The following is a 14,767-nucleotide window of genomic DNA, read 5'->3' as shown; positions in this document are numbered from 1 at the left end:
AGTGCAAATAAATATCTTTGCTCCAGTGCTTTATGGGTCAGTAGATTAATGAGCCCCCCCACTACAAAGGCTATAATCTCTCAGAACCAGGCAGTAGAGTGGCCATATATTAACAGATAGATAGACCAATAGATAGATACTTATGCTGGGCATCAGTGCCAACAACTGCAGCAACCTCAGCTGAAATTGGACTCTTTTCCTGGCATAGGTGCCACTATGTAAACGTCTCTCCATGCTAGGAGTGAAAATTCACCTTACTGCTTGGCTATGAGAGCAGAGGAACCTGGAGAACGATGAAGCTGAGCAGGTCAATGCCACCAGGCGCGCCGTGGACCAGCTGCCAGCAGGTGGAACTCGTAGGAGAGCTGTGTCTGGACCTGCTCCACGTTCAGCCCATGTTTAGCCAAATCCTGAGCTGACACAAGGATGCAAAGACAATTAATTCCTCCCGCAGCAGGTCTGCAAGGTTCTGCCCCGATGGAGGGATGAGGAGTAGTGGAGTTATGAACCCAGCAACTAACAATGCTTCTCAGGAGCAGCTGTGCCTTTTTTGAGAAGGGCACAGAATTTTCTCTCGGTGGTGCCTGTAGATTCATGTGTGCAGGTGTGGGGGTATCACGCTAACAAAAATCTCATTCCTGATCATGCTGGGGAACCTGCACTTTTTTCTTTGCACTTTACACTCCTCTTGGCACTTACTTGCTGTCGGGGAGGTCAACAACTGTGTGGAAGAGGGACCCAGTTACGGGGACAATTTCGGGCAAGCTGTTCTCTCTTCTCTCCTTCCGAGCAGGGTGGGAGGCAGACAGACTGCGTGCCTGCGCCTCTTCCAGGCTCACCAGTTTCATTGGCAGGGAGGTCGAGGGGAGGGTCAGACTTTTCACAACTGATGCACTCTCTGAAAAGCAAGAAAATACATTCCAGCTTGGGGTGAGGAGAGACGAGAGCAAGAGCTTCATGTCTTTATTTGAACTGGAACATCTCCTGCGGAGGGGGAAAGGAGCAGCACATGCAGGGAGAGAGGCTTTTTGTCAGATAAGTCTTCCATCTCCCCAGCAACCTTATCCATCTGAGAGCATTCCCAGCAGGGGCCACGCTTGCCAGCCAAAGGCTGCGTTGCACAGACCTGCTGCCTCTGCTGTAGACACTTTGGTGTGAAAGAGACATCTCTGAAAACCACCAGGATTCACACATTCCCCTTTCTCCTTCCTCCTTCCCTCCCTTGGCAGATTTTGGAGCATTTCAGTCCCCATCCAAACCTGGTGCCTAATTCTTTCTCTCACTTCCACATCTTTCTCCTTGTCTTGTTCCAGGGAGGGGGACTGTTCTAAAAACCAGCATTATTTTACCTTCCTAATGCATTTCAGGGCTATGGAAAGGAGTGTGACCAACAGCCCTGGAAACTGAAGGTGCCTGTTTACATAGGCAGTGGCAAAGCCAACTTCCCGTATGCCGCCCCACCATCAGCCCTGTCCTAAGCACACCTCCTTGGCATGCACAAAAGAAGTGCAGTCTCTGTAGTCCATTAGGTACTTAGCCCTTCTCCTGAAGCAGGGTGCAAGCTCCTGCCTGTGCAGAGAGACTGGGTGAAGAGGCACTTTCCCACTAAGAAGTCAACTGGGACCATCAGCATGTTTCTCTCCTGACTCCACACAGCGGTTAAAGGCCAGCAGTGTTCAGTGCTTACAAAACTTGTGTCAATTTTGGGTCAGTGACCTGCAGTACAACCAGAAGCCTTGGAATTTACTAGTCAGTGTTTTGCTGCAATGCTTAAGGCAGTATGGGAGCACTTTCTTATTCCATGCCTTCTGCCAGGGCATAAAGAAGGACATCGGAATGGCACCTGCACCGGCAGAGCAGGGATGCTACAGGTCGAGCAGGGCACTGTACCTGAACTGTGGGCTCCAAGGACAGACTAGCAGGGAATGCCAAGTGTTAAGGGAAAGGTGGATGGGACAAGCTAACACAGGGCTGGAAAGCAGAAAGGTTACTCCCTCACTTCTGCAGGTATTGTGAGTCTTCCCAGTGTGTAAAACAGAACAATGCATATTTCTGAAATTATGTGAGATCACTCTGGATCCAAGCCCTCTCACTTTCCAGGCTTAAAAGCATTTTGACAACAAACCTGTCACTAAATAACAAAAATCAGCATCTCCCAAGACCGTTGATGTTCCAGGAAAAAAAAAAAAATCTCTTTTTATAAAATGTCTGCAAGTACAAGACATAAGTTTTTAGAATACAAGCTTAAGTTTTATCTTGGGAGTGTGGCCTCTGACTTAGGTGGATATGGTGGCTGCAGGGCAGGTATCGTCGGTATGAGGGATTATAACTGGGGGACACTGAAAGAAGAATTGAGACCATGGCTGATGGGCTTAGAGAGAAAGCTTAGGCCAGGACTGAGAAGCAATCAGCTGATCTTCCTTTTGCGGAAAGGGTTAAGCCAAGTGAAATCATGCAAAGGATGAGCCATAGGGCAATCTGGGAGTACAATGAAGGAGGCTAGTATTCAAAAAGAAAATGTTGGAGATGGGGACAAAAAGGACAAGACTAATGAGGCATTGGGCTCAAGGTATGTTTGGGGGAGTCTGTGAGCATGGTAAAGGTTGATGGGCTTGAAATATTAGTGGAAGAGGATACAGTTAGAGCTGGAGTACATGGCAAGTGGCACATAGAGCAGTTCAGGGAGATCGTTACCAATGTTCTCCGCACAGCTGGCTTTTCTGTTGTTGTTGAAGATCTGATCCACGTGATTCAGGATGAACTCAATCACCAGCTGCTGCACTCGCACCTCCAGAAAAGCTGCATCCCCATTGCAGCCAACTGCCTCAATCTCCTTTGACCTGCACCAGGAAAGAGGTATACTAGCAGCCAGCATTGCCCCACACAGCCCCTGGGAAGGAGAGATCAGCTTTCTTCCTGCAAGACTTGGAACAGGGATGTTTTCCCCACTCTTGCTGCACGTCTTGCTCTCCTTCCCTCACAGGCCCTCATTCTCTCTGCCTTTTTTATTTTCCCTGTTTTCTCTGTCACCTCTGTTGCTTGCTTTCCTGCCTGTGTTATTTTCCCTACTTCACTTTTACATTCTTCAGCAGCAGATAAAACTGTAACTCTCAAACTCCACTCTTCTCCCTCTATGCTCCTCTTTTAGCTATTTCGAAGTTGAGCCTGAAACACAATGCAGAAGCCTTCAAACACAGCTTCCAGTTCCCTACTCAATGCTTCGATCATCACTCAGTGAAATCCCTTAGAACCCTGCTCAGGTCTTCCCTATGCCAATTTTTTCAATGCTTTACCATGTGCCTTAGTAGTCTCTTCTCTGCCCCCCTGCACTCCCACATTCTCACTCTTGCTTTCAGCGAAGAAACATTCCTTATCTTGACATGCCAAAGTGTTGCTGAAGAAATTATCTCTGGGCAATGGATCCTTTGTAAAGTTAATGACTGGTGTGTTAGATAATAGCTTGGGGCATTGCCAAGAGGATAACCCTGTAAGGAGACTGCAGTTGCACTGCTCGCTCCTTTCTTATCCTCCCTGGGACTTGCACTTACAAGAGATTGTAAAAGGAAACAGACTTCAGGTTTTTTTGACAAGGATAGATGCTAGAATGAAAATGTCTCAGTAGTAAAGGTCCAGTCTGCGATATTCAATAGAGTCAACATTTGATTCATTTTCAGAACCTGCTTTGCCTGTTTTGTGACTTAAAAGGGTGAGATAACACTTCAGAGAATGCTTTTCAGGCCTGTACCTCTCTAGCCAATGTTCCTCCTTACTGTCCTCTGCCAGCCCGGTGCTCCCCCCACCAGCTCTGCCAGCGCCTTTCTCCTGCCCAGCTGCACTCCTGGACTCTCCCTGCATGGCCCGTTCTTCTCAATACATGCGTATGGGATGGACAGGGAAGGGAATTTCAACAAGATACAAAATACTACTTTTTTTTTTCCAGATACTATTTTTTCTTGTTCTGCTTAGCTCTACAACATACCAGCCAAACCTTTGCCTGCATCTTATCTGGGCCTCTTCCCAGCAGAGTGCGAGGCATAGCAAACATGACAAACTAGCTGGTGATCTTGAGATCTGACAATAACTGCCATCTTAATCCCACCGAACTCATCTCACTCATGTTCAAGCAGTACTACTGCCCTGTTGCCCTCCCTTCCAAGCCTTGCTGTCTCACACCACCCCATTGCAGAAGCACTGGCACTGTCAGAAATGTTATTTCCGTTCCACAGTGATGAGCTAACTCCTCATTTTTAAATCAATGTGCTCAACTTGCAAATAACAGTGCTTTTTTTTTATAAGAAACACACAAAGCCACAAGCTTCCTTGGATGCTGGCAGTAAAACCTCAGATTATTCAACCTGGAAGAATTTTTTCTCCTTTTAAAAGCTGTTTGCTCTGCTCTACTGTCCCCTTTAGTTGTTCTGCTTTTCCCTGTCTTTGTATTTCTCTCAAGGGATGGGTCTCCAGGCTCAGGTGCTGGTGCTTCCCATGGTGCTCTGGATTAGAGGACTCTTTACTATACCTGAGGAGATTGGGAGCCCACACCAAGGCCAGGTTTCTGGTGTGCATGTTGGTCATGTTGCTGAAGGAGGCCAGGTGAGTCAGGTGCTTGATCAGGTATTCCAGCGTTCTGCAGCGGTTTCACATAAAGAGAGAAAAAAGTGTCAAGTGACCAATTCCTGCCCAATGGAAATTAACTTTTGGAAATTTAACTCCAGCGCTGTTTCAGGCAATATACCCTGACAGTGAAGGTCACCACACTGTTCCTCAGCACTTTGGTGGGCACGTTCTCACCTGTAATGCGATGGGGGGAGCTCCTGGATGACATTTTGAATTCGTGCCAACTGCTCGTCCTCGGGGAAGCGTGATACTGCTTCCTGCGGAGATACAAGGAAACAGTCCACCCTGGCAATGGACTCAGGGGAAAAGGAAGAGGGATAAGGAGGGTCACACAAGACAGCTTGTCTCAGAGGGAATGCTCTCTTGTTACCTTACAGAAGAAGTTGGTAGAAGAAGTTGCCTTATGTTCCCAGCACAGCAGAGATTTGCTGTGCTGTTATTTTACATCTCAGTACGTCCTTCCCACATGTGGGGACAGGGTGGTCAATGTTTTGGGGAGAGGGGTGTTTAAGGACCAAGAGCTTCAATTAGGAGTTACATTTCTTTTATTTCTTTGTTCTTTTTCTCTTTTTTAACTTGTGCAGTGATGGATGGAATAGAAAGAGAGGGAAAGAGAGAAGTGAAAATAATGAAGAAAAAAAAAGTGACACCCCCCTAAACTGTGGAAAAAATAAAATAGATCTTTCAAGCCCTGTGTTATGAAAACAGCTGAGATATGCATGTTCCATATTCATCAAAATAAGCAATATTTTTGGCTGCCATATGAAGATAGCTATAGGGAGTATTTTGTGTGAGTTTGCATCTTTTATGATGGGAGAAGCCTTAGCAAAATCCAGGTGGATTAATAAATTCATATACTCAGGGTTAGACTAGGTTAGACAGAATCAAGGTTATACATCTTGGTCTTGAGCAAGTCTCTATGGACCAAGAGCTTAGAGAGCCACGATAAGCTTTTGTCTGCATTCCTAGAAGTTTACTACATTGGTATTCATCTGTTCAACTATTCCCTTTCAATATTTGTGCTGGGGGAGGACAAACCACCAGTGAGTTGAAACAATGCATGACTGTCTGGGAACCTCCTGCCTACCCTACTGCCACTGGAGTTTGGAGTGAGTTCAGAGAAAGATGCTGGGACCCATGCTGCCAGCAGAAGCTTTGCCTACAGACAGACGTCAGCACTGCTAGGAAAGGAAGGAAATAACCCATCCCAAATCACCCATGGCTTAAACATTATGAACCTGAAATTATCAGCCACAACTAGAGATGCATTTTCTTGTCCTTGCAATCACTACAACATCCACACTGGTAATGCTGCCATCTCTGTTCTGGTCACTGTCCTTTTCCCAGCAAGCCACTTCTCATGTTCAACCACAAGCAAACTAAATATTGCCAGTTTCAAGGCCAGAGATTAATATGAATCATCTTTTATTCCCTAACACTGCAAATTGAGATCTATGCCCTCTAGTTTGAACTTACTCACTGGTGTGATGGCAAATTAAAACGAGTGAGCTCACTAGTCTGGTGTACATGAGATGCGGATGCACTTGTTTTGCCCAAATTAAAGGTAGGTTAACTACTCCTTCTAGTACTTTTTACCCATAACTACAGCTCTATTTTTAAAAAAAAAAAAAAAAAAAGCCTATTACCATCAGCCCAGAAATCCTAAGTATAAGAACTCTGTGATCTTCATACAAGCTTTCCAGCTGAATGGCCTTGTCCAAAAATGGAGAAAGAGAGAAATACAAACTTTAACTGGTGCATCTAAAACATTATATTTCAGCTAGATTGTACACAGTATTTTCTCCCCCAATGCTGGTTTTCATCCCTATATTTAACTGCCAGGTCTCAAAGCCAGCAAGTGAATACCAGCCTCTCTGAGGTCATGATCCATTCAAACCTCCGAGCCACATTTCTGACCCATACGTGTTGTGCCTTTGAACTCTGAGGCCCTCTCCAAAACTCAGGATTACAGCAGCAGAATACAGAATTCAAGGAAGAACCAATAACTCCATTTATTACATGTCTTTTAATGTATGAATTCATGTCATTTAAATTTTTGTCTTACAAATGGGAAGAGAACACTTGGAGGAAAGCAGGTATGTAAAGGTATGTAAAACACAATTAAAAATGTTGGATTTTTTTTTTTTTATTCCGCTGGTGATTCTGGGAGAGCACGATTCACTAACACTAGTTAACAAGTGGAATAGAGTCCCAAGAGAGAAGGCAGGCTTGGCCTCCTTGGCTCTGAGTGAGTACTCGGTCCCTCTAAGACAAGCAGATTCAAGTTATCTATCCCATGAAACAAGCATCCATCACCAGAATACAAAAGGGCAAACAGGAGAGCATTAGAGGGCATCGTTTTGCAAAACTTGACAGCCAGTGAGGTCATGACTGGGATGTTACATCCATGAACTTAACACAGCAATGACCAAAAGGCCAACCCCTCCCTAGTAATTAAGAATTTGACTTTCCTTAGCCACAAATGCCTGAATCACTCTGGTGACTCAAAGTGGAGCCTATCCCATCTCAGAGACAGCTCTGACTGAGTCAGGCTGGGATTAGCATGCATCCTTTACTCCTACCAGCACTCCTCTGCCGAGGCACAGCTGCCACGGTTCCCTGTACAGACACCCCACGCGTACACACGCTCCTAGCAGTTTTTCTGCTCCTTGTGGAATTGAGTTTTTTTCTTTCTTTCCTCCCGGTATCTGACTGTGCTTCCTGTCAGCTGGGTGACCCATTATAAATCCCTACTGAGTAGACTTATGAGAATAATGGATTTTGTGGCTGAGCAGACAAACTAAAAAGCCAGAGATTAAAAAAAAAAAAAACCCCAACCCTTTTAGGTCAATCCAAAGTGATAACATTTTGGGGAGCTGGCACAAGATTTTAAAAAACAATTGTTCAAGGTTGACCAAAGCATCACACTCAAATAAAAGGGAAAGAAATGATCATTTAAATTAGGGGCTGTTTAACCCTTTTCTGAAAGATGATTTATTTGCGAGTTAGATGTGTTGATTTAATGTTCAAACATTTCCTTTAGAAAGTATTTGTAAAAGAAACATTTAGACAGTTACAGAAGTGTTTTCCCTTTTGTTTTTGAATAAAACTATTTACCAAATGTATCTAATGAAAATCTGCAAGTCATCATCCCAAAACTGCACTTTTCAGCAAACATTCTTTCCTTAAAAAGTTTCCATCTAAATCTTCATGTTTCCTTTAGAGCATTTTTCTTTCATAAATCAGCACTGATAGCCAGAAAGACACCAGCCAAATAGCTTCAACAAGAATGAGACTCATCAGTTACTGTGAATGGTTGAATAATACCCTGTATTTTCAAGGTCCTATTCATCCTGACTGTCTCTAGTTTTGAAAACCCACCCTATATCATCAGCATCCCTATGTCCTGAGGATATAGGTCAATTTTTCAGACCTGCTCAGAATTTTGACTAAACATTACCTTGAAACACAGAAATATTTTGCTTAAAATTTGGCATTGAAACAGCAAGATACCCAACACTATTGCATATCTGTCAGGCAGCAGAGTGAGTCAATTCCCACCCCGTGTTCCCCAGCTCAGTTGTAGTCTCTAACAGCTACCTGACTTCTTACAGCAGGTTGCTGCTTGGCTGGTCCCATCTGACTTTGCCCCCTTGCACAGGTGTGCCTGCCCCTTCCCACACCGGGCAACGGGGAGTCTTTGGAGAACATTTTCTTGTGTGGACCTCATGGGTCTCCATCAGTGCCTCCTGTGCCGTAGCAGGGCCGCTTGGGAAGTGCTTGATTCAGGACAGAGGTGATGCAACACCTGAAGCTAAGGTTGCTTGCCACTTCCCGTTTCATTCGGGCATGATTTTGCAAAACTTCTTCTCTGCAACATCGGCCATTTTTGGCGATGTCTGTCCCCCCCCACCTCCCAGCAAATGGGAAGGAGTAGGATGACAGAAATTCTTAACAAAGGACGGATGTTTCGAACACTGAGGAAACAATCCTTTCCATCCCCCCACCCTAGTTGTTTTAAGAAGCCGGTGAATGCTTTTAGCTGAAAATTCACACCTCTGGCACGTAAGATTTCAGCCTGAATGACTGGATTTAAATTTCTTAGTGTCATAAACAACTGAAAGTGGATTTAGAGCGGTAAGGAGCAGGCAACCTTAACAACAAGCATAGCTTGCTGTGCCATCTTTTAATAAAATATTATCTGTCATCAAAATTAGCCAACCCTCTTAAAAATTCAGGCTTTGTGGTCTTATTTTTCTGCTCCCCCGCAGTCTGCTCCTAGGCTCCAACTGTATCCATGTATAATCTATGGTTGTTTTGCAGATCGAGTTACTACTCTTTGAATTATAATCCCTTTAAAGACGGTTAGAGATTTCTGCTTGGCCAGGTGCCACTTTCCTCCACCATTTGTATTTATGACATGACCATGACGGACATGATATGCCATAGCTGGCATAACCTCTGTCATCATTTGCACTCTGACAAACTGTGTGAAAAATGCTACAGATGCAGAAAAGTTGGTGCTTTATACATGGGCTGAGCAATCAGTTTGCGCAGGTGTCAGGGACTGTCAGAGGGACAGGGAGGAGGAAACCACATCCTTGTGATTATCATCACAAGCGCCAGGTGACCCAGAAGACTCTCAGTGATGGACAGTAATGAGGAAAAGAAAGGGAATTAGTAATTGTGGGAGGAAGTGCGCAGTGGGGAGAAAGAGGGAAGCAATGTGGTGACAAAATGAGCAAAACGAAGGGGAGGAAACAGCAGAGAAACTGAGAGAAATAAACATGAAATGGGGGAAAGAAACAAGGACAGGGAAAGAGAGCCAGCGCAAGACCAGAAGGGAAGAGCACTGAGAAGTGTTTATACAGACAGATGCACCAGAAGCCAGGACATTGGAGTGAATCCCAAACAGCTGTCATGGAGGAACCTGCAGCACATCCACGCTGCTGGAGAGAAAGAAGAACAGCAAAGGGTCTCACCGTGAACTTCTTGTAGAGCTCATAAGTGAGGAGAGGGTTGGGCAGTTCCCTGAAGTACAGCTTGCAGAGTGACCCCACGCAGTGGATGTCCTGGAGGTAAACTTCCCTTGTCAGATCCGGGCATTGGTCAGAAACAAACTCTTGTCTGAAACAATATGGAAACATAGCAATGTAGGATAATAAGAGCTGTTAGCATCCCAGTACTCCACCCTAAGTACTCTTTTACGGCTAAAGGAAAAAAACAAACTGGAAAGCAGAGACATCTCTGCAGCCTGGCCCAGATTGTCTCTCGGGATCAGGCCCCGAGGTTTCAACTAGTTTCTGGTTTCCACAGCAGTCCCATGAGTGGACCTCAAACTGATATAAAGAGATTGTTTTGTCCTGAAGTGAGAGAGAACAACTCAGCATTTGTGCTGAGACCCTCCAGGCCTTTCCCATTAATAGATGCAGAGGGAGATATCTTTTTTATTTGTCATGGACTAAGCCCTGAAACGTGGTATGTCCCTGTTACCAGTTTCAGAGATAGTTTCTCTTCTGCATCAGTGTAGAGCTCTGTTGGCCCAAATCTATGCCTGAGGGACTAACAGTGAAAAGGTACCATGCAATGTCACCGACTCCTTCTGGCACTCAGACAGATTGCCCTTACCTCAGCTTTTGTATGTTGGACGTCACTCCTGAGAGGCGGTATATCCCATCCACAATGCCATGAGTCTCAATGAACTCCGCACAGCTCTTCAGCACGTAGGGAACTAGGAGAGGAAAGCAAGGCAAGATGCCCAATGAATACACCCCGAGAACTTCCACAAGTCACCACAGAGGAGACAGTTTCATGAAACAAGAGCAGAGGCTCTCTGCGGATGCAGGGAGAGGTACTGCAATGGGAGAAATAACAGGGCAAACCAAAAATAAACCCCACAAAGTGGACACAGCTGATTTGTAGAGTGAGGATATGCTATGGTTGGGCCATGCCATATGACAATGACTGAGCCTGAAGTCACAGAAATATTGTGGGAAGAAAGGTAGCGTTTCTTTCTCTCTCCCTTTTTCTTTTCTATCCAGAAAAAGAGGCAATTTCATTCTAATTGAAAGCATGAGGTAAAGCATGAGGTCCTGGGAACCTCCCCCCTCCCCAAGATAGAGCTCCAGCTTCACTGAATCATGCCAAAAGGTCTGATTGGCTTGGATAAAAATCAGAGAAGCATTCACACTTCCATATAAGCTTACAAACCCACAGTTTAGTGCTCATAAACTCCCACAGAGGGGGTATAAAGTTCAAATATTGACTAGATCTGCACACTGACAAAATCTGACATTGGCTTCAAAAGAACTCCATCAACATAACCAGCCAAAGACTTAACCAGCCTTAAAGCTGAGAGGAGCCTGAGGCACAACATTTACATCCAGACCTGGACCCAAACCATATGTTTATTTTTTCCCCATTATGTAGGTATAGGGAACCCTCATCCTCTTGGTCAGACCAAGCCTCCCTGTCCCCAGTACTATAACAACCCTAGCTATAACAATAACAGTAAGAGAACCCTTCCTTATTAGGTGCTAGAAACTACTATGTATTAAACGCAATGCTTCACACAGCCATAAGCACAAAAGTCAGTAAATGCAGAAGTTAAAGTTCCCTGCTGTAATGCTGACACTGCTCCATTATGCATTCAGAAAGCTGTATGGAGGAAAACAGACTAAGCCACACATTTGACTGCAAAGCCAGGCATAGCAACTACTGCATCTTTGCGACACCACAGAGATAATGCCTCTAGCTGGACCTTCCCTGACTTCTTCTGCCTGAAGTTCAGGCCCATAATGGCATCAACATGTGCTTCATCAGGCGGGATCCAAAGCCAATACTCCAAGGACAGCCTGAACAAAAGTCAGCTGGAACATTGTTGTATTTCTCATGGGTGCCACTGAGGCCAGAGCCAGCTCATCGGTGGACTTGCCCCTACCAAGCTGCCCAGGGCACAGGCTCCAGTGAGGAGGACTCCCAGGGTGGCACCCACCTCAGTGACACATTATTATTGAGCCCAGTCGGTCAGGGAAGTGCTACCTTTCTGCCTCCCGACTCTCACCAAGGGAGGTAAAGAGGTCCTTCTTGTGTGTACCTTCTCTTTTGGCCAACCCAAATGCACGAACACACAAAGTGCCAGAAACCAGAATGATCCAAACAGACTAATTCTCCTCAGTTAAAGGAGCCTCTCCAAAATAACAGGGAAAATTTGACTTTATGTATTTAGAGCAGAGACCCATAATGCAGATAAATTACCCATGCTGCCTCACACTCAAAGCCCTTGGGCTGATTTTTAAGACCCTTAAGTTGTTGGGATAAGACTAACAGCAGAGCTTCTGGCAGGGGCCCCAGCCTACTACAAAATCAATGTTCATGGGAAACCATGAAATCGCCAAGAGAACAGTGGAAGTCTACACAATCAAAGCTTCATCCACAGCAGTCACAGAGCTATAGGATTCTCTCCTCAAGGACTCTTGAGGAGAAGGTACATCAGCGCCTTTCAGAAGGAACATGGGAAGCATTCATTTCAGTGCCTACAGCACTCACTTCCTAAGAGGACTAGATAATGTGGAAGGAGAAAGAACAAAATAAAAGTATGAAATTTCCTTGAAATCCTGCCAAGTGACATATCTAGCAAGAGGACCTTCCTACCTCTGAGTAAGACATGATTATCTGTAACTGCAGTAGGGAACTCAGATCATATGATGATGAGCATGCTAGAAAAAAAAAAAAAAGGAAAGGCAAATGAGTTCAGGCCTTTAGTTTTTGCTGAGTTTTAAGTTTCTGTGGGATAAATTAGGTCAAGAGGCCTTAGGCAGGTAAGCAAACCTCTTATACAAAAAAAAAGGAGAAGGCTAGATCCATCTGTTGAGGACAAGTAAGCAAAAAAAGGGGCCTGAGGGGAATAATCTGTAGCAAACATATAAAATTCAACCTGTTTTTAAAAGTGGGTGAAGACTCCACAGCAGAGACGACCTTATTGACTGCAGATAGACAATATGCACTGAGCTCTGCAGATATCTCTTACTCCAGCCCTGCAATCTTCCCTGCTTTTCCAGCCCTGAGCTTCTCACATATCTCTGCAAATGCCCTTCACTCTTCATATACATGATTTCCTGCCCTACCAGATCTTTGGTTCTTATGAAGAGAAATAGCCAGTTACACCAAAATGTGTGCCGGTTTTGTGATGTCAAAAAAAAATCCCACATAGGACACATTTCCCTCGCAACCAAAAATTACAGATTTTTTGACCTCAGATCCCTGGAGGTGAAGGGACTGCATCAGCTTCCTGCAAAGCAAGCCCCTAAATGCAGCGCTTGTATGAAACTGGAGCACAATAAATGTTTTCTTTGAGCAGAACCTGCAGCTCTGAAATTCCTGAGCAGCTCTGATCTCCTACAAAGCTGAGTCTTTCGGGCACTCAGGGGAGGTGAGGTTAGAGTGGCAGCGAGCGGCTCCCTCTCAATTCCAGACGTCTCTTAGGTGGTTTGATAATTTCGGACGTGGCTCCCGACAAACCAAAACAAGGGCTGTGATCAACCCTAAATGCCGGAGGGTACAGACTCTAGCACGTGCTTTACAACAGGACTCAGTTGGTGTTACAGGGGCACACATAAATCACAGTGCTGGGTCTCTCCCGAAGGAAGATCGGACGTGGAAGGGGATTTGTAGCAGGGGCTGTGTGTGTGCATGCAGGCACAGAAAGGGGGGGGGGGGGGGTGTCCAATCTTGACACTTCTATAATTAAAACTCTGCTGGAGGCTTAGAAGTTGGAAGAGGCAGCTGGTGTCACACAGACCCTACTTGTTCTGCCAGACAGCCAAACTGTCCTCATTTAAAACTACAATAGAAACCAGATGGAGGAGGAGAAGAGAGCGTGGAGCAAGGCATCAGTCAGAAGGGAAATTGAGTTATAAACATACTGCACACAAAAGACAATACTTCTTTTCCCCTAGACAAAAATAAACCAGAAGGGCAGTCACAGTAACTCATTCCACTCTCACTGGATATCACCTCCAACTCAGTGTACACGTTCACCTTCACCAGGGTTTTTTCCATGACCACAGCTCATGCCACCTCCTTTACACACGTGAGCGGCTCCACTAGGTCAGGTATCACACCTGCCTCCTCTCCCCTCCCGATCCCACCGGCTTCCAGCGCCAGCGATGTGTGCTGAGCCTCCTGCCTCCCGGCATTTCTGGGAAGGGGGCATCTCTCCCTTCTCCTGTCCCTTTCCAGCCACCAAAGCTCTCCACCAGCCAGCAAGGTGCTCACTCCTTGCCTGCCTGACAAAAGCTTCATCTGGCACAGGGCCGAGCATTATGGATCAAAGTCATGGAGACCTTTAAGCATGCGCCTAACTAAATCACCAGGCAGCCCTAGTAGGAGGGAATACTAGGAAGCGAGGGGAGTCGTTCCATCTAATGACTGGTGGGAGGATGGCCTCCCAGTCTCCCCAAAGCCAGCAAGGAGCAAGAAAGACCCTGGTCCAGCTGGAGATGCAAGCAATGCCCTGTAGCTTTCAGTCCCACTTTCCAGAAGAAGTTTTTAGTCTCCATGGGCTGCAGAGGGACCCTAGGGAGTAGGTTGCTACGTCAGCCACCCATGCCAGTCAGTGCAAATACTGTCCAGCAAGACTGTGCTTACAGCTAGATAACCTGGACTGGGTCATGTATTCAGGGTACACTGTATTGAAATGGATTGAATAGTAGCATGCTTCATTCTTTTTTGTCTTTATCCTTCTGTTGTTGTCTCAGAGGGCTCCTTGCAAGGATAAAAATTAGTGACAGAGCTACTCAGGTCCTCCTTAGCGGTTGGTTTATGCCACACGGAGGAGGTTTCATGTCCTCTCTAATTTTATTTTAATTTTAGTTCAAGTAACAGGAGAATAAATGCAGACCTTTCATTCCACCTGAAACATCAACTTTTTGATGTTTGACCTGCAGGAAATAGTTTGAGGGGTTTTTTTAAGTTTTTCCTAAAAATGAATCTTGTGCCATAAAAAAAGTTGTGGGCATTTTTATTTCACCATTTTGGTTTTGTTACGTATTAGTATTTTTTTAAATTGTCTTCCATTGCCCTCAATAGCAGTGCATGCTTCCTATCATGCTATGTCAATAGCATGACAATAAAGGTCAAAATAGTCTCT

The 14,767-nt window shown here is 45.3% G+C and overlaps 1 protein-coding gene across 3 annotated transcripts in view; it reads right to left on the bottom strand.

Annotated features, from left to right (window-relative positions):
* The window catches only part of ARHGAP31 (Rho GTPase activating protein 31), a 58,014-nt gene that overhangs the window by 11,702 nt on the left and 31,545 nt on the right, over positions 1-14,767 (bottom strand). For 2 of the 3 annotated variants that reach the window (XM_054830452.1, XM_054830439.1), the window contains exons 2-7: positions 10,246-10,348; positions 9,600-9,744; positions 4,792-4,874; positions 4,520-4,627; positions 2,695-2,840; positions 700-898 (exon numbers count right to left, since the gene is read on the bottom strand). In XM_054830452.1, the coding sequence (XP_054686427.1) occupies positions 700-898; positions 2,695-2,840; positions 4,520-4,627; positions 4,792-4,874; positions 9,600-9,744; positions 10,246-10,348 (784 nt within the window). Of the gene's footprint in view, positions 1-699; positions 899-2,694; positions 2,841-4,519; positions 4,628-4,791; positions 4,875-9,599; positions 9,745-10,245; positions 10,349-14,767 lie in introns of those variants that run through there. The other variant, XM_054830446.1, reaches the window with a different exon arrangement.

The sequence above is a fragment of the Grus americana genome, chromosome 1, assembly GCF_028858705.1.
Source record: "Grus americana isolate bGruAme1 chromosome 1, bGruAme1.mat, whole genome shotgun sequence".
Lineage (NCBI taxonomy): Eukaryota > Metazoa > Chordata > Aves > Gruiformes > Gruidae > Grus > Grus americana.
This window is presented reverse-complemented; position numbering and strand designations above follow the sequence as displayed.